We start from the raw sequence: 25,333 nt of genomic DNA on the forward strand, positions 1-25,333 counted from the left end.
ATAATACATTTGTTGAATACAGCTAAAGCACTGCCTAGAGGGAAATTTATAAGATGAAACTAATCTATGAGAAAAGGAGATTTTACATCAATTTACTAAATTTCACATGAAGATTAGGAAAAAATAAGTAAATTAACCCCTCAAAAGTAGAAACAATGAATTAATAAAAGAGCAGGTGCTAATGAAATATACAGCAAACAATAGAGAAATTCAATTAAGGTACCAATAAAATAAGGGAGAAACATCTTTTCAATAAATGGTATAAGAACAACTAGATATCTTCCATAATAATAAAAAACAGAAAACTTTAGAACTAGAGTAATTTCCAGTTACTAGTTACATTTGAGTTATATCATTCAAACTTTGATATTATTCACAGGATCACTGATTTTTATATATGATTTACAAGCATTTTAAATAGAGTTTAAAAAGAAGATATGCATAAAACACAACAATTCATTAAGAGTTTTACCATGTGTTATGCAAGAGTGTTAACATTCTAGGGAAGGGGTGCAGGATGAGGGACAGAGAAAGTGAAAGAAGAGAGAAAAGTATTGTATGTACAGACTTAGTATCCAATAGAAATTATTATAAATGTTTAAACTGTATTATTATTTGAATATTTTTCATCACATGCATGAGTTAACTTTATATAAAATAAATTTCCTTTGTAATTTCAAAAGAAGAAATTGAAAAGCAAAAACATAAAAAATTTAAATAAGAAATTTTAATCAACCCCTATCTCACATAATGTACAGAAATTAGTTCAAGATGGATCAAGGACCTAACTATAAAGCTTAAACTAGAATGTAGAAGGAAATAATATCTGCTCAACTTTGGGGAAGGAAAACTTTTCTTAGAGGGGAAACAAAAAGTATAAACTGCCAGAGAAACAGTTGATCAGTTGGATTTTAACAAGTTGCAAACTGTTACTTGTAAAAAGACACCATTAATAAAATTAAACAGAGAGCCATGAACTAGAAGAAAATATCCAAAATACATGTATCTAACAAAGAACCTGTATCCAGAATCTATAAAAAACATTTACACCTAACTAATAAGAAAAACAATTCAATTAAAGAGTGGGCAAAACACTTGAAAATACATATTCCAATAGAATGCATAAGAATGATCAATATGAACCTGAGAGCTGTTCAACATCATTAGCCATCAGGGAAATGCAAATTAAAATTACGAGATGTCACCTACCTCCAGCAACATGACAAAAAGGCCAACAACCACCAACTGCTGGTGAGGATGCCAAGCAAAGAAAATTCTTGTATATTGTTAGTGGGGGTATAAAATAATACAACCAATTTAGAAAATCAATTAGCATTTTCTGCTAAAGTCAAAAGGAGAAGGCAATGGCAACCCACTCCAGTACTCTTGCCTGGAAAATCCCATGGACATGGATGGAAGAGCCTGGTAGGCTGCAGTCCATGGGGTCCCGAAAAGTCAGACACACTGACGTGACTTCACTTTCACTTTTCACTTTCATGCATTGGAGAAGGAAATGGCAACCCACTCCAGTGTTCTTGCCTAGAGACTCCCAGGGACGGGGGAGCCTGGTGGGCTGCTGTCTATGGGGTCGCACAGAGTCTGACACGACTGACGCAACTTAGCAGCAGCAGCAGCAGCTAAAGTCAGACACACGTAGCCGACAACCTAACAATTTCAATTATTTATATTTAGTCAATAGAAATGAGAGCATATGTCTCTTAAAAGGTTTGTTAAAAGAAAGGAGATCAGTCCTGGGTGTTCATTGGAAGAACTGATGTTGAAGCTGAAACTCCAATACCTTGGCCACCTGATGCGGAGAGCTGACTCATCTGAAAAGACCCTGATGCTTGGAAGGATTGAGGTCAGGAGGAGAAGGGGACGACAGAGGAAGAGACGGTTGAATGGCATCACCAACTGGATGGACATGGGTTTGGGTGGACTCCGGGAGTTGGTGATGGACAGGGAGGCCTGGCGTGCTGTGGTTCATGGGGTCTCAAAGAGTAGGACACGATTGAGCGACTGAACTGAACTGAAAAGAAAGTTCATAGAAGCTTATTTATAATAGCCAAAAAAAAAAAAAAACAAACTGGAAATAATCCAAATAAAATATCACTCAACAATAAATATGAACAAGCTGCTGAGACATCCATTAGTGAATCTTGGAAATGTTACATTGAGCAACAATAAACTAAGCACAAGAGTCTTTCATAAAACCTAAGAACTGGCAGTGCTATTATTGGATGATTGAAATCAGACAAGTGATAGTCTATGGTGGGTAGGAACTGACTATAAAGTCACAAAAATACTTTCTGAGGTAACATAAATGTTTTATAACTTGATGGTCTTATTGTACACACAGGTGTACATATTTTTGGAATCCATTGAATAATACATTTGGGATCCACACATTTCACTGCTTACAAATTTTACCTCAACAATAAAATGAAGCAGTAAAATTAATTTCTTACGTACACTTAAGTCATTGAAAATAAAAATTGTTACTATAGGTATTGTTGGGGGATTTGGGATCCTTTTCATGAGTCAGAGGTTGCCAGATTTATGTCTTTTAAAATACAGTTTTTACTTTTAAATAAACAGTTTTTTGCTAGCTTTTATCATAGCATTTTTATTAGCATGTTGATGTTTTTAAAACAAAGTACTTCTATGATGTGTCAAATACCCCAGGTCACTTTCCTTTTCTGCACTTCTGTAACTCATGGAGGAAGACCGAAGAGTATGTGGCATTTTGGCCTACATAAGAAAGTTTATCCTTAAGAGTTATTCACAAGGAAAAGATTGTTTAAATGGCAGATCAAAATGAATTAAGTCAAATAATAATGTTATTAAAAAGCTGGAAAAAATAGCAGACATTAAACTGTCCTAAAAGTAGTATCTTTGGAATTTTGCCCAAAGAAAACAATTACAAAAATATATTGTTAACATAAAAAGGGTGAGGATTTTGTAAGCAAATCAGCATTTTTTTTATTCTTTATTAGAAAGCAACTTAAAATTTTTTTCAACTCAAAGGTCTTTTTCTGGCTACTTGCTGTGCATCAGTTCAGTTCAGTTCAGTCACTCAGTCATGTCCAGCTCTTTGTGACCCCATGAACCACAGCACGCCAGGCCTCCCTGTCCATCACCAACTCCCGGAGTCCACTCAAACCCATGTCCATCCAGTTGGTGATGCCATCCAACCATCTCATCCTCTGTTGTCCCCTTCTCCTTTTGCCCTCAATCTTTTCCTGCATCAGGGTTTTTTCAAAAGAGTCAGCTCTCCGCATCAGGTGGCCAAGGTATTGGAGTTTCAGCTTCAACATCAGTTCTTCCAATGAACACCCAGGACTGATCTCCTTTAGGATGGACTTGGTGGATCTCCTTGCGGTCCAAGGGACTCTCAAGAGTCTTCTCCAACACCACAGTTCAAAAGCATCAATTCTTCTACACAGCCTTATAGTCCAACTCTCACATCCATACATGACTATGGGAAAAAACATAGCCTTGACTAGACGGACCTTTGTTGACAGAAATTAAATGGTTTCTTACACTGGGAAACCAGCTCCAGTCGGTTTTATTCATATCAATTTAAAAACAAGTAAGAAGAATAGAGCTATCACCATATATAACATTTTATTCTAATAAGCAGTATTTTTAAAACTTTTACATTGTCAGAGAATATTTGTAAACTAATAAAGCCTAAAAAGTTTAAGACCACATGCAGTGCTTTGTTTCAGAGCCTCCTGAAGTTTGAGAGAATTACTGGCTTTACAAATTAGAAAAGAGAGAATTAGCGAGTTGTTGTCTTCCTAAAATTGCCCAGCTGCCTCTAATTTGGGAAAGATAAATGCAGGTTAGGAAGACCATTGGGAGCTGCCAAACAGAAGCATTAGCAGGAAGCCAAGCTGAGTGGGAGGAGAGACAGAGCAATCCATCTGCAGATAAAGCCCCTGTGAAGTTGGGGAAGTTTTTTCTGAGTAAGTGCCACTGAAAGTTCATAATAACTTCTTGAACATTTGTACAGTTCATAGCTGCAAGATCTCAGCAGTAGCTATTCACATTTTCTACAGCTGAAAACTTCACCTCCAGAAGGTAGAGTTCAATTCTCTTTTGAATCACTTTCATATACATTAAAAGGAAACAGTGAGGACAAGGGATGACACTCGGACAGAACTAGGATACAATGGCTTTGGACAAATGCCCACTGCACCATGTCATTATTGTACATTAATAACCAGGTAGGGCACTAAGAAAATGACCAGTCATTGAAGGGCAAACCTAATATCGTGTGTCTCCTATCAGCATATTGTTTTACTTGACATATGGCCCCAAGGCATAATAACTAGCCCATATTAAACTCAAGAAATATATGTTGAATAAATGAGTAAATAAATGAATGAAGTACAGTTGGGCTGACCTTGAAAGATAACATAGGATTGGAATAAGCAGAAACAAGGAAGTGAAGGTAGAAAAGAAAACTAGGGAATATCTAGCACGTGAAAAGGCATTCTATCAAAGAGAGACAGGCTTATAAGTAGAGACAAGAACAATTTGAAGAGCTCTTAGGAAAAAATAACCCAATTTCCTTCTTTCAATTACTTGTTCTTATACCTAATTCAATTCACAAATCCAATACTGGTTTGAAATGCCAAACTCCAGTATATCATTTTGTTGGAGAGTCAGAAAAAACACAGACTTCTGAGCTGTACAAAACCTATATTCTGTTCAGATTGATTTGTGTCTGCATCCCCTATATTCATCTTCACATCAAGTCACTTGAATCAGCAGTGATTAAACATTGCTGAATTCAGTTTTGATACACTCTCACTTCAGCTTTGACATGATGTAAAAACGTCAACTCCCTAGAATCTGAGAATAATCACTCTTTGCATGTATTTGTTAAGATTATAATTTAATTCTGAATTGTATGTGGGAGAGAAGAAATTCAAATTCAGTTTACATTTTACAAACATTTTGCAACAGCTGTCTACAAGATCCTATCAAAAGCAGATTTTGAGGCTTTGTAATTATCACAAACTATTCATGTTTAAGAGGTTCATAATTCATATATTTTCCTTTCCTGATTATATAAATACATATTTATGAATGAAAATATTTAAAAATATGAAAATATTTCCTTTGAACCATTAAGATTGAAAGTTGAGTACAAGTATATATTTTTTAAGTTAACATTCATTGATAATATTTTAATCTATTTTTATGTGCATCAGATGTTGTATAAGAAATGTTTTGAAATATTGACTGCATTAAATTTAAGTTGGTAAAAGGATTATCAGAATTCTCTCCAAGTCAAGAGCATCCAGGGGACTTCTAATATCCAGTGCAGCATGTAAAAGCCTAGAAGTCAGCATTCTGCCCTAACAAGTAATAAGCTAAACAAACTGAAAAATCAAGAGATCTTCTTAGATCTGTAAGAAAAGTAAAGTCACAGGATGAACCCCTACCCCCAATATTGGAGAGAATGACAGACAAATACAGAGAATTACAACCTATTGGAGCAGAAGCTTCTATGGGAACCAGTGCCTGGAGAGGGAACCTGAATTATAATTGATGAATTGCTAGAGGCTCAGTGTGGACCCCGTCTGAGAGACAGAAAATCCAGGGGGTGGTCCTAAGATGGTGGAGGAATAGGACGGGGAGACCACTTTCTCCCACAAATTCATCAAAAGAACATTTGAACGCTGAGTAAATTCCACAAAACAACTTCTGAATGCCGGCAGAGGACATCAGGCACCCAGAAAAGCAGCCCATTGTCTTCTAAAGGAGGTAGGAAAAAATATAAAAGATAAAAAGAGAGACAAAAGAGGTAGGGACGGAGATCCGTCCCAGGGAAGGGAGTCTTGAAAAAAAGAGAATTTTCCAAACACCAGAAAACCCTCTCACTGGCAAGTCTGTGGTGAGCCTTGGAACCTCAGAGGGCAACATGACTGGGAGGAAAAATAAAGAAATAATTAAAACCCACAGATTACGTGCCCAAGGGTAACTCCCAGTGGAGAAGAAGCGCAGATGCCCACATCTGCCACTAGCAAGCAGGGGCTGGGCAGGGAGGCGCAGGCTGCATTGCTAAGAGTAAGGACTGGGCCTGAATGCCCCAAGGGCAATCTGAGGGAACTAACTTGAGATAGCAAACCAGACTGTGGGATAGCTACCCTGCAAAAAGCCCTAACCTAAGACACTGCCAGGCCCGCTCACAGAACAAAGGACTGACTAGAGCTATGCGAAAAGCCCTAACCTAAGACACTGTCAGGACCACTCATAGAACAGAGGACTGAGCAGAGCTAGCCGGCTGAGGACTGGCCCATCCCCCGCTGGAGACAGGCAGGCGAGGGCAGCCAGAGATGCCAGAGAAGCATCATTTACCAAACTGCAAGCAGGCTTCGTTGTTAACCAAGACTTCCTGGGATTCTGGACGGTCGACATCCACCTGAGAAGGTGCACCGGTTGTACACCCAGAAAATCGAACGGCAGGGACAGGGGAGGCGATAGGTCCCAGCGACCATGCTCACCAAACACCTGGCCACCTAAGCTGCTCGAACCTGGGAAGGGCACAAAACGCAGGCCCAACTGAGTTTGCACCTTTGAGGACTACCCGAGTACCTGAACCTGAGACGCTTAGACCTGGGAAGTGCATACAACCCAGGGCCAGCCTGAGACAGTTCCCAACAGAGCAACCTAGAGCCTGACCAGTGTAGACAGGGAAAGCACAAACACCGTGAGCGGGGACAAACCCAGTGTGGCCAAGACACTGCGAGCACTCCCCACACATGCCAGTGTTATTTGTTTGCAGTGTTTCTCCCTCCCCACTGCACAACTGAACAAGTGAGCCTAAAAAACTGTCCACCACCGCCCCCTTGTGTTAGGGTGGAAATTAGACACTGAAGAGACCAGCAAACAGAAGAAGCTAAAACAGAGGGAACCGCCTTGGAAGTGACAGATGGAGAAGTCTTGAGACTACTGTAAGAATAAGACTGAAAACTAGAGGCAGGAGGCTTAAGTCCAAATCCTGAGAACACCAGAGAACTCCTGACTCCAGGGAACATTAATTGATAAGAGCTCATCCAATGCCTCCATACATACACTGAAACCAAGCACCACCCAAGGGCCAACAAGTTCCAGAGCAAGACACACCATGCAAATGTTCAGGCAACACAGGAACATAGCCCTGAGCTTCAATATACAGGCTGCCCAAAGTCACTCCAAACCCACTGACATCTCATAACTCAGTATTGGACACTTCATTGCACTCCAGAGAGAAGAAATCCAGCTCCACCCACCAGAACACCAACACAAGCTTCCCTAACCAGGAAACCTTGACAAGCCACTCGTCCAACCCCACCCACAGCAAGGAAACTCCACAATAAAGAGAACTCCACAAACTGCCAGAATACGGAAAGGCCACCCCAAACACAGCAATATAAACAAGATGAAGAGGCAGAGAAATACCAAGCAGGTAAAGGAACAGGATAAATGCCCATCAAACCAAACAAAAGAGGAAGAGATAGGAAGTCTACCTGATAAAGAATTCTGAATAATGATAGTGAAAATGATCCAAAATATTGAAAACAAAATGGAGTTACAGATAAATAGCCTGGAGACAAGGATTGAAAAGATGCAAGAAAGGTTTAACAAGGACCTAGAAGGAATAAAAAAGAGTCAATATATAATGAATAGTGCAATAAATGAAATCTACTCTGCAGGGAACCAACAGTAGATTAACGGAGGCAAAAGACAGGATGAGTGAGGTAGAAGATAGAATGGTAGAAATAAATGAAACAGAGGAAAAAAAAATGAATTAAAAGAAATGAGGACAATCTCAGAGACCTCTGAGACAATGTTAAACCCCCCAACATTCGAATCATAGGAGTCCCAGAAGAAGAAGACAAAAAGAAAGACCATGAGAAAATACTTGAGGAGATAATAGTTGAAAACTTCCCTAAAATGGGGAAGGAAATAATCACCCAAGTCCAGAAAACCAGAGAGTCCCAACAGGATCAACCCAAGGCGAAACACCCCAAGACATATATTAATCAAATTAACAAAGATCAAACACAAAGAACAAATATTAAAAGCAGCAAGGGAAAAACAACAAATAACACACAAGGGGATTCCCATAAGGATAACAGCTGATCTTTCAATAGAAACTCTTCAGGCCAGGAGGGAATGGCTGCTGCTGCTGCTGCTAAGTCACTTCAGTCGTGTCTGACTCTGTGCGACCCCATAGACGGCAGCCCACGAGGTTCCCCCGTCCCTGGGATTCTCCAGGCAAGAACACTGGAGTGGGTTGCCATTTCCTTCTCCAATGCATGAAAGTGAAGAGTGAAAGGGAAGTCACTTAGTCGTGTCCGACTCTTAGCGACCCCATGGACTGAGGCCCACCAGGCTCCTCCGTCCATGGGATTTTCCAGGCAAGAGTGCTGGAGTGGGCTGCCATTGCCATCTCCAGGAGGGAATGGCAGGACATACTTAAAGTTATGAAAGAAAATAACCTACAGCCCAGATTACTGTACCCAGCAAGGATCTCATTCAAATATGAAGGTGAAATCAAAAGCTTTACAGACAAGCAAAAGCTGAGAGAATTCAGCACCACCAAACCAGCTCTCCAACAAATACTAAAGGATCTTCTCTAGATGGGAAATACAGAAAGGGTGTATAAACTTGAACCCAAAATAATAAAGTAAAGTAAATGACAACAGGATCATACTTATCAATAATTACCTTAAATGTAAATGGGTTGAATGCCCCAACCAAAAGACAAAGACTGGCTGAATGGATACAAAAACAAGACCCCTATATATGTTGTCTACAAGAGACCCACCTCAAAACAGGGGACACATACAGTCTGAAAGTGAAGGGCTGGAAAAAGATATTCCATGCAAATAGAGAGCAAAAGAAAGCAGGAGTAGCAATACTCATATCAGATAAAATAGACTTTAAAACAAAGGCTATGAAAAGAGACAAAGAAGGACACTACATAATGATCAAAGGATCAATCCAAGAAGAAGATATAACAATTATAAATATATATGCACCCAACATAGGAGCACCACGATATATAAGACAAATGCTAACAAGTATGAAAGGGGAAATTAACAGTAACACAATAATAATGGGAGACTTTAATGCCCAACTCACACTTATGGATAGATCAACTAAACAGAAAATTAACAAGGAAACACAAACTTTAAATGATACAATAGACCAGTTAGACCTGATTGATATCTACAGGACATTTCACCCCCCAAATAATGAATTTCACCTTTTTCTCAAGCATGCACGGAACCTTCTCCAGTATAGATCACATCCGGGGCCATAAATCTAGCCTTGGTAAATTCAAAAAAATTGAAATAATCCCAAGCATCTTTTGTGACCACAATGCAGTAAGATTAGTGCTCAGGAGAAAAATAGGAGAAAAACTATTAAAAATTCCAACATAGGAGGCTGAACAACATGCTGCTGAATAACCAACAAAGCACAGAAGAAATCAAAAAAGAAATCAAAATATGCATAGAAATGAATGAAAATGAAAACACAACAACCCAAAACCTGTGGGATACTGTAAAAGCAGTGCTAAGGTAAAGGTTCATAGCAATATAGGCATACCTAAAGAAACAAGAAAAAAGTCAAATAAATAACCTAACTTTACACCTAAAGCAACTAGAAAAGGAAGAAATGAAGAACCCCAGGGTTAGTAGAAGGAAAGAAATCTTAAAAATTAGGGCAGAAACAAATGCAAAAGAAACAAAAAAGACCATAGCAAAAATCAACAAAGCCAAAAGCTGGTTCTTTGAGAGGATAAATAAAATTGACAAATCATTAGCCAGACTCATCAAGAAACAAAGGGAGAAAAATCAAATCAATAAAATTAGAAATGAAAATGGAAAGATCACAACAGACAACACAGAAGTACAAAGGATCATAAGAGACTACTCAGCAATTATATGCCAATAAAATGGACAACTTGGAAGAAATGGACAAATTCTTAGAAAAGTACAACTGTCCAAAACTGAACCAGGAAGAAATAGAAAATCTTAACAGATCCATCACAAGCACATAAATTGAAACTGTAATCAGAAATCTTCCAGCAAACAAAAACCCAGGTCCAGACGCTTCACAGCTGAATTCTACCGAAAATTTAGAGAAGAGCTAACACCTATCCTACTCAAACTCTTCCAGAAAATTCCAGAAGAAGGTAAACTTCCAAATTCATTCTATGAGGCCACCATCACCCTGATACCCAAACTTGACAAAGATGCCACAAAAAAAAAACTACAGGCCAATATCACTGATGAACATAGATGCAAAAATCCTTAACAAAATTCTAGCAAACAGAATCCAACAAGACATTAAAAAGATCATATATCATGACCAAATGGGCTTTATCCCAGGGATGCAAGGATTCTCCAATATCCACAAATCAATCAATGTAATACACCACATTAACAAACTGAAAAATAAAACCCATATGATTATCTTAATAGATGCAGAGAAAGCCTTTGACAATATTCAACATCCATTTATGATTAAAAAAAAAAAAAAAAAAAAAACACAACCCTCCAGAAAACAGGAATAGAAGGAACATACCTCAACATAATAAAAGCTATATATGACAAACCCACAGCAAACATTATCCTCAATGGTGAAAAATTGAAAGCATTTCCCCTAAAGTCAGGAACAAGGCAAGGGTGCCCACTCTCACCACTACTATTCAACATAGTTTGGAAGTTTTGGCCACAGCAATCAGAGCAGAAAAAGAAATAAAAGGAATCCAAACTTTAAAAGAAGTAAAACTCGCACTGTTAGCAGATGACATGATCCTCTACATAGAAAACCCTAAAGACTCCACCAGAAAAATTACTAGAGCTAATCAATGAATATAGTAAAGTTGCAGGATATAAAATCAACACACAGAAATCCCTTGCATTCCTATATACTAATAATGAGAAAATAGAAAGAGAAATTAAGGAAACAATTCCATTCACCATTGCAATGAAAAAGAATAAACTACTGAGGAATATATCTACCTAAAGAAACTAAAGACCTATATATAGAAAACTATAAAACACTGGTGAAAGAAATAAAAGAAGACACTAATAGATGGAGAAATATACCATGTTCATGGATCGGAAGAATCAATATAGTGAAAATGAGTATACTACCCAAAGTAATCTATAGATTCAATGCAATCCCTATCAAGCTACCAATGGTATTTTTTACAGAGCTAGAACACATAATTTCACAATTTGTATGGAAATACAAAAAACCTCAAATAGCCAAAGCAATCTTGAGAAAGAAGAATGGAACTGGAGGAATCAACCTGCCGGACTTCAGGCTCTACTACAAAGCCACAGTCATCAAGACAGTATGGTACCAGCACAAAGACAGAAATATAGATCAATGGAACAAAATAGAAAGCCCAGAGATAAATCCATGCACCTACGGACACCTTATCTTCGACAAAGGAGGCAAGAATATACAATGGAGAAAAGACAATCTTTTTAACAAGTGGTGCTGGGAAATCTGGTCAACCACTTGTAAAAGAATGAAACTAGAACACTTTCTAACACCATACACAAAAGTAAACTCAAAATGTATTAAAGATCTAAACATAAGACCAGAAACTATAAAACTCCTAGAGGAGAACATAGGCAAAACACTCTCTGACATAAATCACAGCAGGATCCTCTATGATCCACCTCCCAGAATATTGGAAATAAAAGCAAAAATAAACAAATGGGACCTAATTAAAATTAAAAGCTTCTGCACAACAAAGGGAACTATAAGCAAGGTAAAAAGACAGCCTTCAGAATGGGAGAAAATAATAGCAAATGAAGCAACTGACAAAGAATTAATCTCAAAACTACACAAGCAACTCCTGCAGATCAATTCCAGAAAAATAAATGACCCAATCAAAAAGTGGGCCAAAGAACTAAACAGACATTTCTCCAAAGAAGACATACAGATGGCTAACAAACACATGAAAAGATGCTCAACATCACTCATTATCAGAGAAATGCAAATCAAAACCACAATAAGGTATCATTTCATGCCAGTCAGAATGGCTGCTATCCAAAAGTCTACAAGCAATAAATGCTGGAGAGGGTGTAGAGAAAAGGGAACCCTCTGACACTGTTGGTGGGAATGCAAACTAGTACAGCCACTATGGAGAACAGTGTGGAGATTCCTTAAAAAAACTGGAAATAGAACTGCCATACGACCCAGCAATCCCACTTCTGGGCATACACTCCAAGGAAACCAGAATTGAAAGAGACACGTGTACCCCAATGTTCATCGCAGCACTGTTTATAATAGCCAGGATATGGAAGCAACCTAGATGTCCATCAGCAGATGAATGGATAAGAAGGCTGTGGTACATATACACAATGGAGTGTTACTCAGCCATTAAAAAGAATACATTTGAATCACTTCTAATGAGGTGGATGAAACTGGAGCCTATTAAACAGAGTGAAGTAAGCCAGAAAGAAAAACACCAATACAGTATACTAACGCATATATATGGAATTTAGAAAGATGGTAACGATAACCCTGTATGCAAGATAGCAAAAGAGACACAGATGTATAGAACAGTCTTTTGGACTCTGGGAGAGGGCAAGGGTGGGATGATTTGGGAGAATGGTATTGAAACATGTATATTATCATATGTGAAATGAATTGCCAGCCCAGGTTTGATGCATGATACAGGATGCTCGGGGCTGGTGCACTGGAATGACCCAGAAGGATGGTATGGGGATGGGGGTGGGAGGAGGGTTCAGGATGGGTAACACATGTACACCTGTGGCGGATTCATGTCAATGTATGGTAAAATCAATACAATATTTTAAAGTAAAGAAAAAATATATATATAATTCATGGGACCAAATCATCAGAGATATCCACATTTTTGTTAAGTTTTATTTCCTGGAGCTTTACAAGATTCTCACAATGAACACCAGAGAAAAATCCCCTCATGCTTCTAGAAAGCTGCATGGGGAAATGAATCATTTCACAATATGCCAGATTATTCTGTTCTTCTGAACATAGTCTGCCCTGTGGAGAAACTAACTGAGACAAATCTACTAGGACTTTATCAGAGCCTAACTGACCAGGGAGAAGGGAGATGCCCAATTTCGTCTCACTCTAGTCCATCCTGTCCCACTAAGTGAAAAAGAAAAACAGAAACCAGTGAGTACCTGTGAAGTCACAAACCAGACTCACTAAAAGATTGACACTCAATCGTGGAACTAGAGAACACTTCCCCTCCCCCCACACCTTATCACCACATTACTGAAGTCTTACATTACAGCAGTTCTTTTTACCCAATTAGTGCCCCGTTACTTAAAAAAAAAAAAAAAAAATTACAACACACACTAAAAGACAAAAAACACAGTTTGAAGAGATACAGCAAGCATCAAGACCAGACCCAGATATGGCAGGGATATTGAAATTATGAGACCAGGAACCTAACACAGCTCTAAATAATATGCTAAGGGCTCTAGTGGATAAAGTAGACAATACGCACAAATAGATGGGCAATGTAAGGAGAGAGATGGAAATCCTAACAGAACCAAAACAAAATGCTAGAGGTAAAAACACTATAATAAGTGCAGATAAAATCAAAACTTTTGTTTTTCTTGTTCTTAATCTAACAGATAAATTTGTTAGATTAGTTAAGATTAATTAATTAGCAAAATGTATTAACTATACACACATATATATGCTTATGTGTACTTATATACATAATACCTACTACTTATATACATAATACCTAGATACATTATATCTACTACTGTGGGCAGGAATCCCTTGAAGAAATGGAGTAGCCATCATGGTCAACAAAAGAGTCTGAAACGCAGTACTTGGATGCAGTCTCAAAAACAACAGAATAATCTTTGCTCATTTCCAAGGCAAACCATTCAATATCACAGTAATCCAAGCCTATGCCCCAACCAGTAATGCTGAAGAAGCAGAAGTTGAAAGGTTCTATGAAAACCTATAAGACCTTTTAGAACTAACACCCAAAAAAGGATGTCCTTTTCATTATAGGGGACTGGAATGCAAAAGCAGGAAGTCAAGAAACACCTGGAGTACGGAATGAAGCAGGGCAAAGACTAACAGAGTTTTGCCAAGGAAATGCACTGGTCATAGCAAATACCCTCTTCCAACAACACAAGAGAAGACTCTGCACATGGATATCACCAGACGGTCAACAATGAAATCAGATTGATTATATTCTTTGCAGCCAAACATGGAGAATCTCTATACAGTCAGCAAAACAAGACCGGGAGCTGGTTGTGGCTCAGATCATGAACTCCTTATTACAAAATTTAGACTTAAATTGAAGAAAGTAGGAGAAACCACTAGACCATTCAGGTATGACCTAAATCAAATCCCTTATGATTATACAGTGGAAGTGAGAAATAGATTTAAGGGACTAGATATGATAGACAGAGTGCCTGATGAACTATGGACGGAAGTTTGTGACATTGTACAGGAGACAGGGATCAAGAGCATCCCCATGGAAAAGAAATGCAAAAAAGCAAAATGGCTGTCTGGGAAGGCCTTACAAATAGCTGTGAAAAGAAGAGAAGTTAAAAGCGAAAGAGATAAGGAAAGATACAAGCATCTGAATGCAGAGTTCCAAAGAACTGCAAGGAGAGATAAGAAAGCCTTCCTCAGCAATCAATGCAAAGAAATAGAGGAAAACAACAGAATGGGAAAGACTAGAGATCTCTTCAAGAAAATTAGAGATACCAAGGGAACATTTCATGCAAAGATGGGCTCAATAAAGGACAGAAATGGTATAGACCTAACAGAAGCAGAAGATATTAAGAAGATGTGGCAAGAATACACAGAAGAACTGTACAAAAAAGAGCTTCACGACCCAGATAATCATGATGGTGTGATCACTCACCTAGAGCCAGACATCCTGGAATGTGAAGTCAAGTGGGCCTTAGAAAGCATCACTATGAACAAAGTTAGTGGAGGTGATGGAATTCCAGTTGAGCTATTTCAAAACCTGAAAGATGATGCTGTGAAAGTGCTGCACTCAATATGCCAGCACATTTGGAAAACTCAGCAGTGGCCACAGGACTGGAAAAGGTCAGTTTTCATTCCAATCCCAAAGGAAGGCAATGTCAAAGAATGCTCAAACTACTGCACAATTGGACTCATCACACATGATAGTAAAGTCATGCTCAAAATTCTCTAAGCCAGGCTTCAGCAATGCATGAACCGTGGACTTCCAGATGTTGAAGCTGGTTTTAGAAAAGGCAGAGGAACCAGAGATCAAATTGCCAACATCCACTGGATCATCAAAAAAGCAAGAGAGTTCCAGAAAAACATCTATTTCTGCTTTATTGACTATGCCAAAGCCTTTGACTGTCTGGAAAATTCTGAAAGAGATGGGAATACCAGACCACCCGACCTGCCTCTTGAGAAACCTATATGCAGGTCAGAAAGCAACAGTTAGAACTGGACATGGAACCACAGACTGGTTCCAAATAGGAAAAGAGTGCATCAAGGCTGTATATTGTTACCCTGCTTATTTAACTTATATGCAGAGTACTTCATGAGAAACGCTGGGCTGGAAGAAGCACAAGCTGGAATCAAGATTGCCAGGAGAAATATCAATAACCTCAGATATGCAGATGACACCACCCTTATGGCAGAAAGTGAAGAGGAACTAAAGAGCCTCTTGATGAAAGTGAAAGAGGAGAGTGAAAAAGTTGGCTTAAAGCTCAACATTCAGAAAACGAAGATCATGGCATCCGGTCCCATCACTTCATGGGAAATAGATGGGGAAACAATGGACACAGTGTCAGACTTTATTTTTCTGGGCTCCAAAATCACTGCAGATGGTGATTTCAGCCATGAAATTGAAAGACGCGTACTTCTTGGTAGGAAAGTTATGACCAACCTAGATAGCATATTCAAAAGTAGAGACATTACTTTGCCCACAAAGGTCCATCTAATCAAGGCTATGGTATTTGCAGTGGTCATGTATGGATGTGAGAGTTGGACTGTGAAGAAAGCTGAGTGCCGAAGAATTGATGCTTTTGAACTGTGGTGTTGGAGAAGACTCTTGGGAGTCCCTTGGACTGCAAGGAGATCCAACCGGTCCATTCTAAAGGAGATCAGTTCTGGGTGTTCATTGGAAGGACTGATGCTAAGACTGAAACTCCAATACTTTAGCCACCTCATGCGAAGAGTTGACTCATTGGAAAAGACCCTGACTCTGGGAGGGATTCGGGGCAGGAGGAGAAGGGGACGACAGAGGATGAGATGGCTGGATGGTATCACCAACTTGATGGACATGGGTTTGGGTAGACTCCGGGAGTTGGTGATGGACAGGGAGTCCTGGCATGCTGCAATTCATGGGGTTGCAAAGAGTCGGACACAACTGAGCGACTGAAATGAACTGAACTGAACTGATACTTATATAAGGGAAACAAATGACAGCTGCAATACACGGGATGGAAGGGAGGAAATAGGATTATTTTGTTGTTATAAGTCACTACGACTACCTGTGAAGTGGTACAGTGGTATTTGAAAGTGGCCTCAAATTAGTTGTAAAGGTATATTGCCAACTCTAGGGTAATCACTAAAGTGTGAAAAGGTTAGTTACTCAGTCATGTCTGACTCTTTGCAGTCCCATGGAATGTAGCCCATCCAGCTCCTCTTGTATATGAAATTTTCCAGGTAGGAATACTGGAGTGGGTAGCCTTTCCCTTCTCCAGGGGATCTTCCCAACCCAGGGATCAAACCTGGGTTCCCTGCATTGAAGGCAGAATCTTTGCTGCTAAATAGGGAAGTCAACAACTAAATAATATGGGAACTATGAGAAAATTTAAAAAACAAGTATATCTGATGAGACCATAAGAATATTAGAGTAAATATAACTAAGAAAGGAGATACAATAGATTCATATAAAATACTAAATTAAAACCAAAAATAGCAGAAAAAGAACAGAAAACAGAGTAAGAACAAAGAACTTATGTAACAGAAAGAAGGTAGTAACAAACATGAAAGATATTAAAATTATTCCAGCTATATTAACCATCACTTTGAAAGTCACTGTTTTAAATGCACCAATTAAAAAACAGAGATTGTCAATGTGTATCGTCAAACAATACCTACCTGTATGTTGCCTCCATAAAGTGAAAGTGAAAGCTGCTCAGTTATGTCCAACTCTTTGCGACCCCATGGTCTGGCTCCTCTGTCCCTGGAATTCTCTAGTCCAGAATACTGGAGTTGGTAGCCATTCCCTTCTCCAGAGGATCTTCCCAACACAGGGATTGCAGGTCTCCTGCATTGCAGGTAGATTCATAAAACTCACCTCCATAAAACTCACTTTAAATACAAAGACAATTTTAATACAGATGAAAAGTAAATGAGTGGAAAGAGATACTCTATGCTAATACTAATCAAAAGAGAGCATGAGTAGCTACATTAATTTCAGATCAAGCAGACATCAGAACAAGGAAAGCTCAGGGATAAAGAGCGGAATTGTGTGTGTGTGCATGCATAATATATGCTCAGTTGTGTCTGACTCTTTGCGACCGTATGGACTGCAGCCTTCCAGGCTCTTCTGTCCATGGGTTTCAGGCAAGAATACTGGAGTGGGTTGCCGTTTCCTACTTCAAGGGATCTTCCTGGCCCAAGGATAGGACCCTTGTCTGCCTGCGTCTCCTGCGTTGCAGGCAGATTCTTTAGCACTGCACCACCTGGGAAGCCCCATAATGAGTGGCGTTACATAATGATAAAGGGGTCAGTTATCCAGGAGGACATAACAGTCCTTAACGTGTATGCACCTAACAACAGAGCCTCAAATTGCATGAGTCAAAAACTGATAGAACTGCAAGAAATAGATGAATCCACTTTCACAGTTGGAGACTTCAATACCCCTCTATTATAAATAGATCCAGTAGGCAGCAATTCAGTAAAGGACGTAACTGAATTCAACAACACCCTCAATCACCTGAATATAATGGATATCTACAGACTATTTTCTCCAACAGGATATACATTTTTCTCAAGCCAAGAACATCCACTACATTATTTTCTTTTCTTTTCTTTTTTTTTTTTGCTAAACTCTTAAAATTTTTAATATGCTACTTTAACTGTGAAATAGTTTAAGTCTGAGAACTCTGTAAGAGTCCATGATGCCTCAGTACTGTACCTTAAATTTTTTTCTGCCCTTCAGAACTAGAATTTTTCTGCTTGTATATGTCAAATGGAACCATAGTAGGCTGCTATAGTGGATTGAATGGTGGTTCCTAAAACCAAGTAAATGTGACTTTATTTGAGCAAAGAATATTTCCAGATGTGATCATGTGCTGATGTGAAGGATCTTGAGATGAGATCATCCCAGATTAGCCAGGTAGGATCTTAATCCAATGACAGGTGTCCTGATAAGAGACAGAAGAGAAGACACAGACACACAAAGAGGAGAAGACAAGGTGACAACAGAGGTATAAATTGGAGTAATGTGGTCAAAACAGCCGAAGAATGCCTGGAGCCAGCAGAAGCCAGAGGAATTCTCCCACAGGACATAGAGAGAGAAAGAGGCTCAGCTTACACCTTGATTTCAGGCCTCTGGCCTCCAGAACTGTGAAAGAAGAAATCCCTGTTGCTTTAAACCACCTAATTCATGATAATTTGTTACAGACTCCCTAAGAAACTATTCAGTAATACAGCTGTCCATTTCATGCCTGTAGATCTGACTGATTACCAATTAACCGTTGTTAATGAATCCTTGCAGGGACTCTGCCCCTAGGGTTCTTATTATAACTCTGCCCACTGTTTTCCTGATGGTTAAGTTTCAACCTGGCTTCTAGCACTGGGGATTGCATTATTCCCTTTAAATCAGGCTGTCAGATATCACTGCAGCCACCACTGTCATCTCCAGTTTTCATGGAACAGCCACCACAAATTTTTCAAGGATGCTAGTAATCCACTTATGCTCATATTTGTTAAAGCCTTGGTGAAGATCCTTTTTTTGTGCAGTGTAGACACCATTAAGACATGTCTGAGAAAGCTGCACATAACACTGCAACAACTCATCTTCCTGAGTAATGTTTTCCAGTGAAGTTCAGGCATTTCAAACTCACTGATACAGGCTGAGTTTTGAGTTTGCTGCTACTGCTGCTAAGTCGCTTCAGTCGTGTCCGACTCTGTGCGACCCCATAGATGACAGCCCACCAGGCTCTGCCATCCCTGGGATTCTGCAGGCAAGAATGCTGGAGTGGGTTGCCATTGAGTTTAGGCTCCAGGTAACATATCCAGCAATTCTCACAGCTTCAAGCCGACACATTAAATCCTGAATTCTAGGCAAGAACTTCAATTTGGCTTGATACAATCTTGTGTTTTACCCCTTTTAGTCTCATACCTTTACAAAAATTCTTGCATGGACACCCCTGGCTCTAAGTAAGAATAAACACAATCCTGCAACTCTTTCGGTATACAGTACAGGCTAACTCATACCAGACTGTACCTTTTTCTTCCTCACTAGTATACTTACCTTAGCAGGAAATCTAACCTAGGTGTACATCTAAGTGACAACTCTACACACCTTACAGTTAGGTTCCAGGCTTAATCCTTACCATCTCTTCTCTCTATAAACAGGAGATAATTTCTTTAAAGTTTTCTTAAGGGCTTTCCAAATTTCTCTCTGGATCTGTGTTGGACATTCAAGATTTTCAATATATCCTTTTCTTTATGGATTCTCTCTAGTGTAAGAAAGACCATCTTATGACACAATCTTTGTTATCAAACTAATTGCCTCAGCCCTTTGACCTCCCTAAGCTTATCTTCCATCTTCACCCCATTCCATGCCTCCACTGGTGATGCACTGAGAAATCATGATGTTATTGCACTCTCCATATTCAGTTCAGTTCAGTCGCTCAGCTGTGTTCAACTATTTGTGACCCCATGGACTGCAGCATGCCAGGCCTCCCTGTCCATCACCAACTCTTGGAGTTTACTCAAACTCCATGTCCATTGAGTCGGTGATGCCATCCAGCCATCTCATCCTCTGTCATCCCCTTATTCTCCCACCTTCAATCTTTCCCAGCATCAGGGTCTTTTCAAATGAGTTAGTTCTTCGCATCAGGTGGCCAAAATAATGGAGTTTCAGCTTCAGCCTCAGTCCTTCCAATGAATATTCAGGACCGATTTCCTTTAGGATTGACTGGTTGGATCTCCTTGCAGTCCAAGGGACTCTCAAGAGTCTTCTCCAACACCACAGTTCAAAAGCATCAATTCTTTGGTGCTCAGCTTTATAGTCTGCATATTCTATATGTTCTATATACTCTGCATATATTCTATATATTCCACATATTACTAGTGTACCATTTCCTGGATGAAGGGTACCTTCATGCTCCTTAAACCTGTGAGCAGCTCAAGCCTAGGATTACATTTTAAAATCCATTTGCTGGGACTACAACTGGTACCAATTACTGTTTTGTTCAGGGTTCAGAAGGAACCTGTTAGCAGACTCAAACTGGCTAATTTGAGAAGTACTTAGTAAAAGGACTATTTACAAAGATGACATGGTTTAAGGAAATAAAAACATGAAGCATCTTAACCTAGCTACAAAAGAATGTCATTATGACCCGTAAGCTGAAGAAGTAAAAAGAAGGAATGATCCCCAGAACTCAGAGAGTTGTAGAATAGGAGGGTTGGCCATCCAACTAGAGCTGGCATCTGGGGGCGATAAAAGAAGTCACTTGCCAACAACTGACCAAAAGCCAGGGGAATAAATATCCCAACCTCTTTCTCTCAGACCTCAAACTTCTTTCTGATGCTTCCTATTGATCAAATCCTACTAAGTGATATTATGTACTCATTGGGGCAGTGCGTAAAGATCAGCATCCGAGGGCACAAAGCTGAGAAGGGAAGGAAGGAGGGAAGAGCTGAAAAGGCACATGAAGACTATCCAGGGAAACCAAATACTATTAAATTTTTTTGGATTTGGTTTGTTAATGTTTTATTTAGGATTTTTGCATCTATATTCAGAGAGAAATTGGCCTATCGTTTTCTTTCTCGTGTTATCCTTGTCCAATTTTGATATCAGGGATACGCTGGTCTCATGAGGTGGGGAGTATTCATTCTTTTTATATATATTAGAAGAATATCTCTTAGAATCAGAATCTTTCATTCCTTCGTTGCTCAAAAGTGACACGAGATGATCTACCTAAATTACATAGAGCAAAAGCATTGTTACATAATCCTGCCTCACTTCAAATGGCTGGAGAATTGCCATCACCCACCCAGTGTTCCTGGAAAGACAAGAGAAACAGTATTTTCTATTTCTTGACTCATTTCTCTCTTTTTTCATTTTGAAGGTTTTCTGAGTCAAGAACTGTGAAGTATCTGAAATGTTACCCTAACCACAAGCTAACAAGGTTGGTGCCGCATGTTCATAAACGATAGGAGAAGACATGAAACTCCTGGGTCAGAGATAAAGCACAATTTATTGTTCACAGAAACAACAGCAGCCAGAATATCAGCATTTTGCCCTAATTCCCTCAGGGTGACACAGGCACACAGTGAGCTGCTTTACAGGTTGAGAAATATAGGGAACGGTAAACAGTATCTCTGTCTTCTAAGACTGTTTGTTTTACAAGTATCCTTGGAAAAAAAGAACTAAGTACTTCTACTCAAAAGACATGCAGAAACGTTAAAAACCTGTGGAGAACTGTTTCCTAATTGACTTTTTGTTTTAAACCTACTTTCATACCTAATGTAGAGATTATTAATTTATATTGTGAAAAGCAATTTACCAAAATAACTTCTTTTGCTCTGTTATTTTTCTTCTCAATTTCATCCTTGATATGAATATTGCCAATTATTTTGGAGTTATCAATTCAGTTCAGTCACTCAGTCGTGTCCGACTCTTTGCGACCACATGAATCGTAGCACGCCAAGCCTCCCTGTCCATCACCAACTCCTGGAGTTCACTCAAACTCATGTCCATCGAGTCGGTGATGCCATCCAGCCATCTCATCCTCTGTTGTCCCCTTCTCCTGCCGCCAATCCCTCCCAGCATCAGGGTCTTTTCCAATGAGTCAACTCTTCGCATGAGGTGGCCAGAGTATTGGAGTTGCAGCTTTAGCATCAGTCCTTCCAGTGAACACCTAGGACTGGAGTTATAGGAGGTGTCTATTTCCATATGACTGATATAGTGTTGCTAAATATCCTTAAATGTCATTTTATTGGGGATACATATCTGGCACACAGCTTGTAATTCACTCCTTTGATACCACATGAGAATAACTGTCCTTTACTAGAATTTTAACCCATTCAAATTTATGCACTGTGATATTTTTAATCTTGTTTTTCTCTCATGTATACCTCCTTCCTCTTAACCTAAAAGACAAACATACACACAAAACCTCTTTATTTCACAATAGTTCTCCTCTTTGCTGCTATTCCCTTGTCTCTCTAGAAATGTGGGGTTTATAATTCCATTTTCATTCTGCTAGGAGTTGCCTTTAAATATTTTAACTACATATTTGAGTATCTTCTTTCCTACCTACTTATCTATTTGCTCATCTCCCCTTGAAAAGATCTGGAACACTTTATCCCCCTGGATCTTCCTACAACAGAATTTAGTTAGAACACTCAGGGTATTTCTGTTGTTTTTGATTCAGATTTTTGTTTTTTGCAGTAGAGACATTTTTTGAAAAATTATTTGTGTTCATTACATTGTTCCATAACCATTTAAGTGATGATCCTTTAGAAAGAATCTTGAAATTTTAATGCTCACCGCCATTTCTCAAACAGACTATCATGCCCAGGTCATTCCTCCACAGTGTCGAGGTCAGCTGGAGCACAGAATGAGTCCATACAGACGGATGACATGCCTCTTGCCTAACAGTGTCTTTCTGTTGTTTTCATCCCCCCGCCCCCCCAAAAAAATTGCCTGAAAGTAAAACTCTCAATTCATTTTTTCACACTCAAAATTCAAAATTCTTCAATAGAAATGTTCCTCCTTTACCTTCTGGTATTTAGCACTGGGGAAGATAAATCTAATGCTATTGTTACTGACTTTGTGTGTGTGTCTGTGGTTTTTCCTCTCCAACTTGAATGTTTATAGAATTTGTCCAAAATTTTTGAAATCCAGAAATGTCATGAAGTTGTGTCTATGTATGTCTCTATATTAATTTTCCCAGTTCTTGGTAGACACTTTATACAGTTAAGGATATATGTCTTTTTAGTTAGGGAAATCAGTTTTAAATCTTCATTAATTGTTTCTCCTTCTATACTCCATTTTAGGCTTATGCTATTTCTGGGGTGGACAAAAAAATCTGTTAAACTTATTGTTTTGCTCATTTACCTCATTTCTCGAAATTTTCCTCTGAATTCCAGGGGACTATCTTATGCTAAATCACCCAATCTCCATGTTAGTTTTAGCTTTCAAGTACCAGATCTGTTCTTCATTGCCATCCGTGTGTTTTTGTGATTCAGCAACTATTTATTTATTATTTAAATAAATAATAAATATTTATCTATTTATTTATTGTAATTATTTAAGTAATAGTAATTTTTCCTAGTGTTTTTCCCAAAGGATGAAAAATGCTATTAAATGTCCTTAACATAGTTAAGAGATTTGTTAAATAAATATGTATTTTCACTCCTCAAAAGGATCTCTTTGATTTTTGAATCTTTGCGCATATGGTGACTCTCCTTTCTTTATCAGCTTGTTTTTGTGATACTGGGATATATCTTTGCTCTGTTCTGTTGTTTAGGCCTTTATCCATATAATACAGTCCTCATAAAGGAGAAGGAAGGAAACCCCTTCTGTGGTTTTTCATTTGTTAGTGGGCTAGGGGAGGCATGCTCATCAGGTAATAAACTAGAAGAATGCAGATACTTTACTTCAAAGGCAGGGGAATTAACTTCTTAGCTAGTTGCTTTCAGGTATCCTGAGACCAGGGTTCTGTAATAGCAGGCCACAAGTGAACTTCTTCCCTGCTGATTGCCCTCCAGCCTGACACCATCTCCCACCCCTTCTGCTGTGGATATTTGGAGATTTGTATAAAAAGACAGCTGTAGTTTTAGCGAGATGAAAAAGAATTTACCAGAAGACCTGACTTTATCAAGGAAAGTCTCTCTGCTGTTGAGCCTATCTTTTTCACTCTTTGTGGTTATTTTCCTAGCCCTAAATTGAGGTGCTGCCCTTTTTCATGTATGATCCAACAGCTCTGGTTGCTCCCCCACCTCAGTTGTACTCCACCATTCTCCCATCACTGTGAGCAAGAGCTATATAGTCAGATGCCTTACTCCAGGGCAACAGAGGAATGCTCACAGTCTTCTACTTGCCCTTCTCTGATTGTTTGTACATTGATTTTACCTTTAATATGATGTACATGAAATTTTAAATAAATTAATGTAGAAAAAGTAAAAATAAAATGTTCTCTTTGAAATATTAATTTCAGTAACAAAATTATATTTAAATTTCACACTAACAATAAAGCAATGGGGATGTTTTCTCCATAAAACTTATGACAGTATAACAATTAAAATCAATAAAAGGATAAAATTCTACTTCTGTATTGTGTGACCTCTGTATTACTCTATTAGCAGTGGACAAAAATTCTGATCATCAAACAAAGAGTCCTGGATCTTCTAAGGACCAGGCCTGTGGACTTCTAAAATCTTAGTTGTTGGTTCTGACTGATGCTTCTTTCTGATTTCCTCTACTTCACCATCATCAAGTAAAAATGAAGCCAGTAGCGGAATTTGAGAAAAATAGTTCTTAGCCAGGAAGTGTTTGTGTTTGATCTTGTGAATAAACAAGGGTTCATATCCCTGAAAAGAAAAAAAGTCAGATTGTATTAAATGTCATTGATAAATCTTGCCAAACGAAAACACGTTTATGCCTCAGTGCCTTTGCTTGTCAGTTCTTTCAGCTCAGGAAACTTTTTTTCCCTCACTTTGTCCATCATTTTACAGGGCTCAGCTTTTGATACTTAAACCTGGAAGTCTTTCTAGATTTTCTCTCTGACCTGAGTCCAAACTAACCCCTCCTTCTTCCATACCTGCAAGCACTTTCATATATTTTTAAATGTATATTTAATTCATTCTGCCTTGGACTTCACTATCTACTTGCAAGTCTCTTCCATGATAATAAAGAAGACTCCTTAAAGATTCAAACTGGGTCTTATTCATACATGTGTCTCTGGTCACCTTAGGTAAACAATCAATATTTTTGTGTGAATGTTCTTGTCACCTTGGTTCTCTTTAAATCTATTTCAATACTGATACAATTACCAACTTGAATTTTTTTCTAAAATTAGTCCTTCCCCTTATATCTCCA

The 25,333-nt window shown here is 38.7% G+C and overlaps 1 protein-coding gene across 2 annotated transcripts in view; it reads right to left on the reverse strand.

The window, feature by feature from the left end:
• Positions 1–21,459: 21,459 nt before the first annotated feature.
• The window catches only part of IQUB (IQ motif and ubiquitin domain containing), an 81,987-nt gene continuing 78,113 nt past the window's right edge, over positions 21,460–25,333 (reverse strand). The window contains exon 13 of one of the 2 annotated variants that reach the window (XM_005205644.5): positions 21,460–24,825. In XM_005205644.5, the coding sequence (XP_005205701.1) occupies positions 24,643–24,825 (183 nt within the window). In that variant the 3' untranslated portion in view covers positions 21,460–24,642. The remainder of the gene's footprint in view (positions 24,826–25,333) is intronic. The other variant, NM_001206949.1, reaches the window with a different exon arrangement.

Source organism: Bos taurus, chromosome 4, assembly GCF_002263795.3.
Source record: "Bos taurus isolate L1 Dominette 01449 registration number 42190680 breed Hereford chromosome 4, ARS-UCD2.0, whole genome shotgun sequence".
Lineage (NCBI taxonomy): Eukaryota > Metazoa > Chordata > Mammalia > Artiodactyla > Bovidae > Bos > Bos taurus.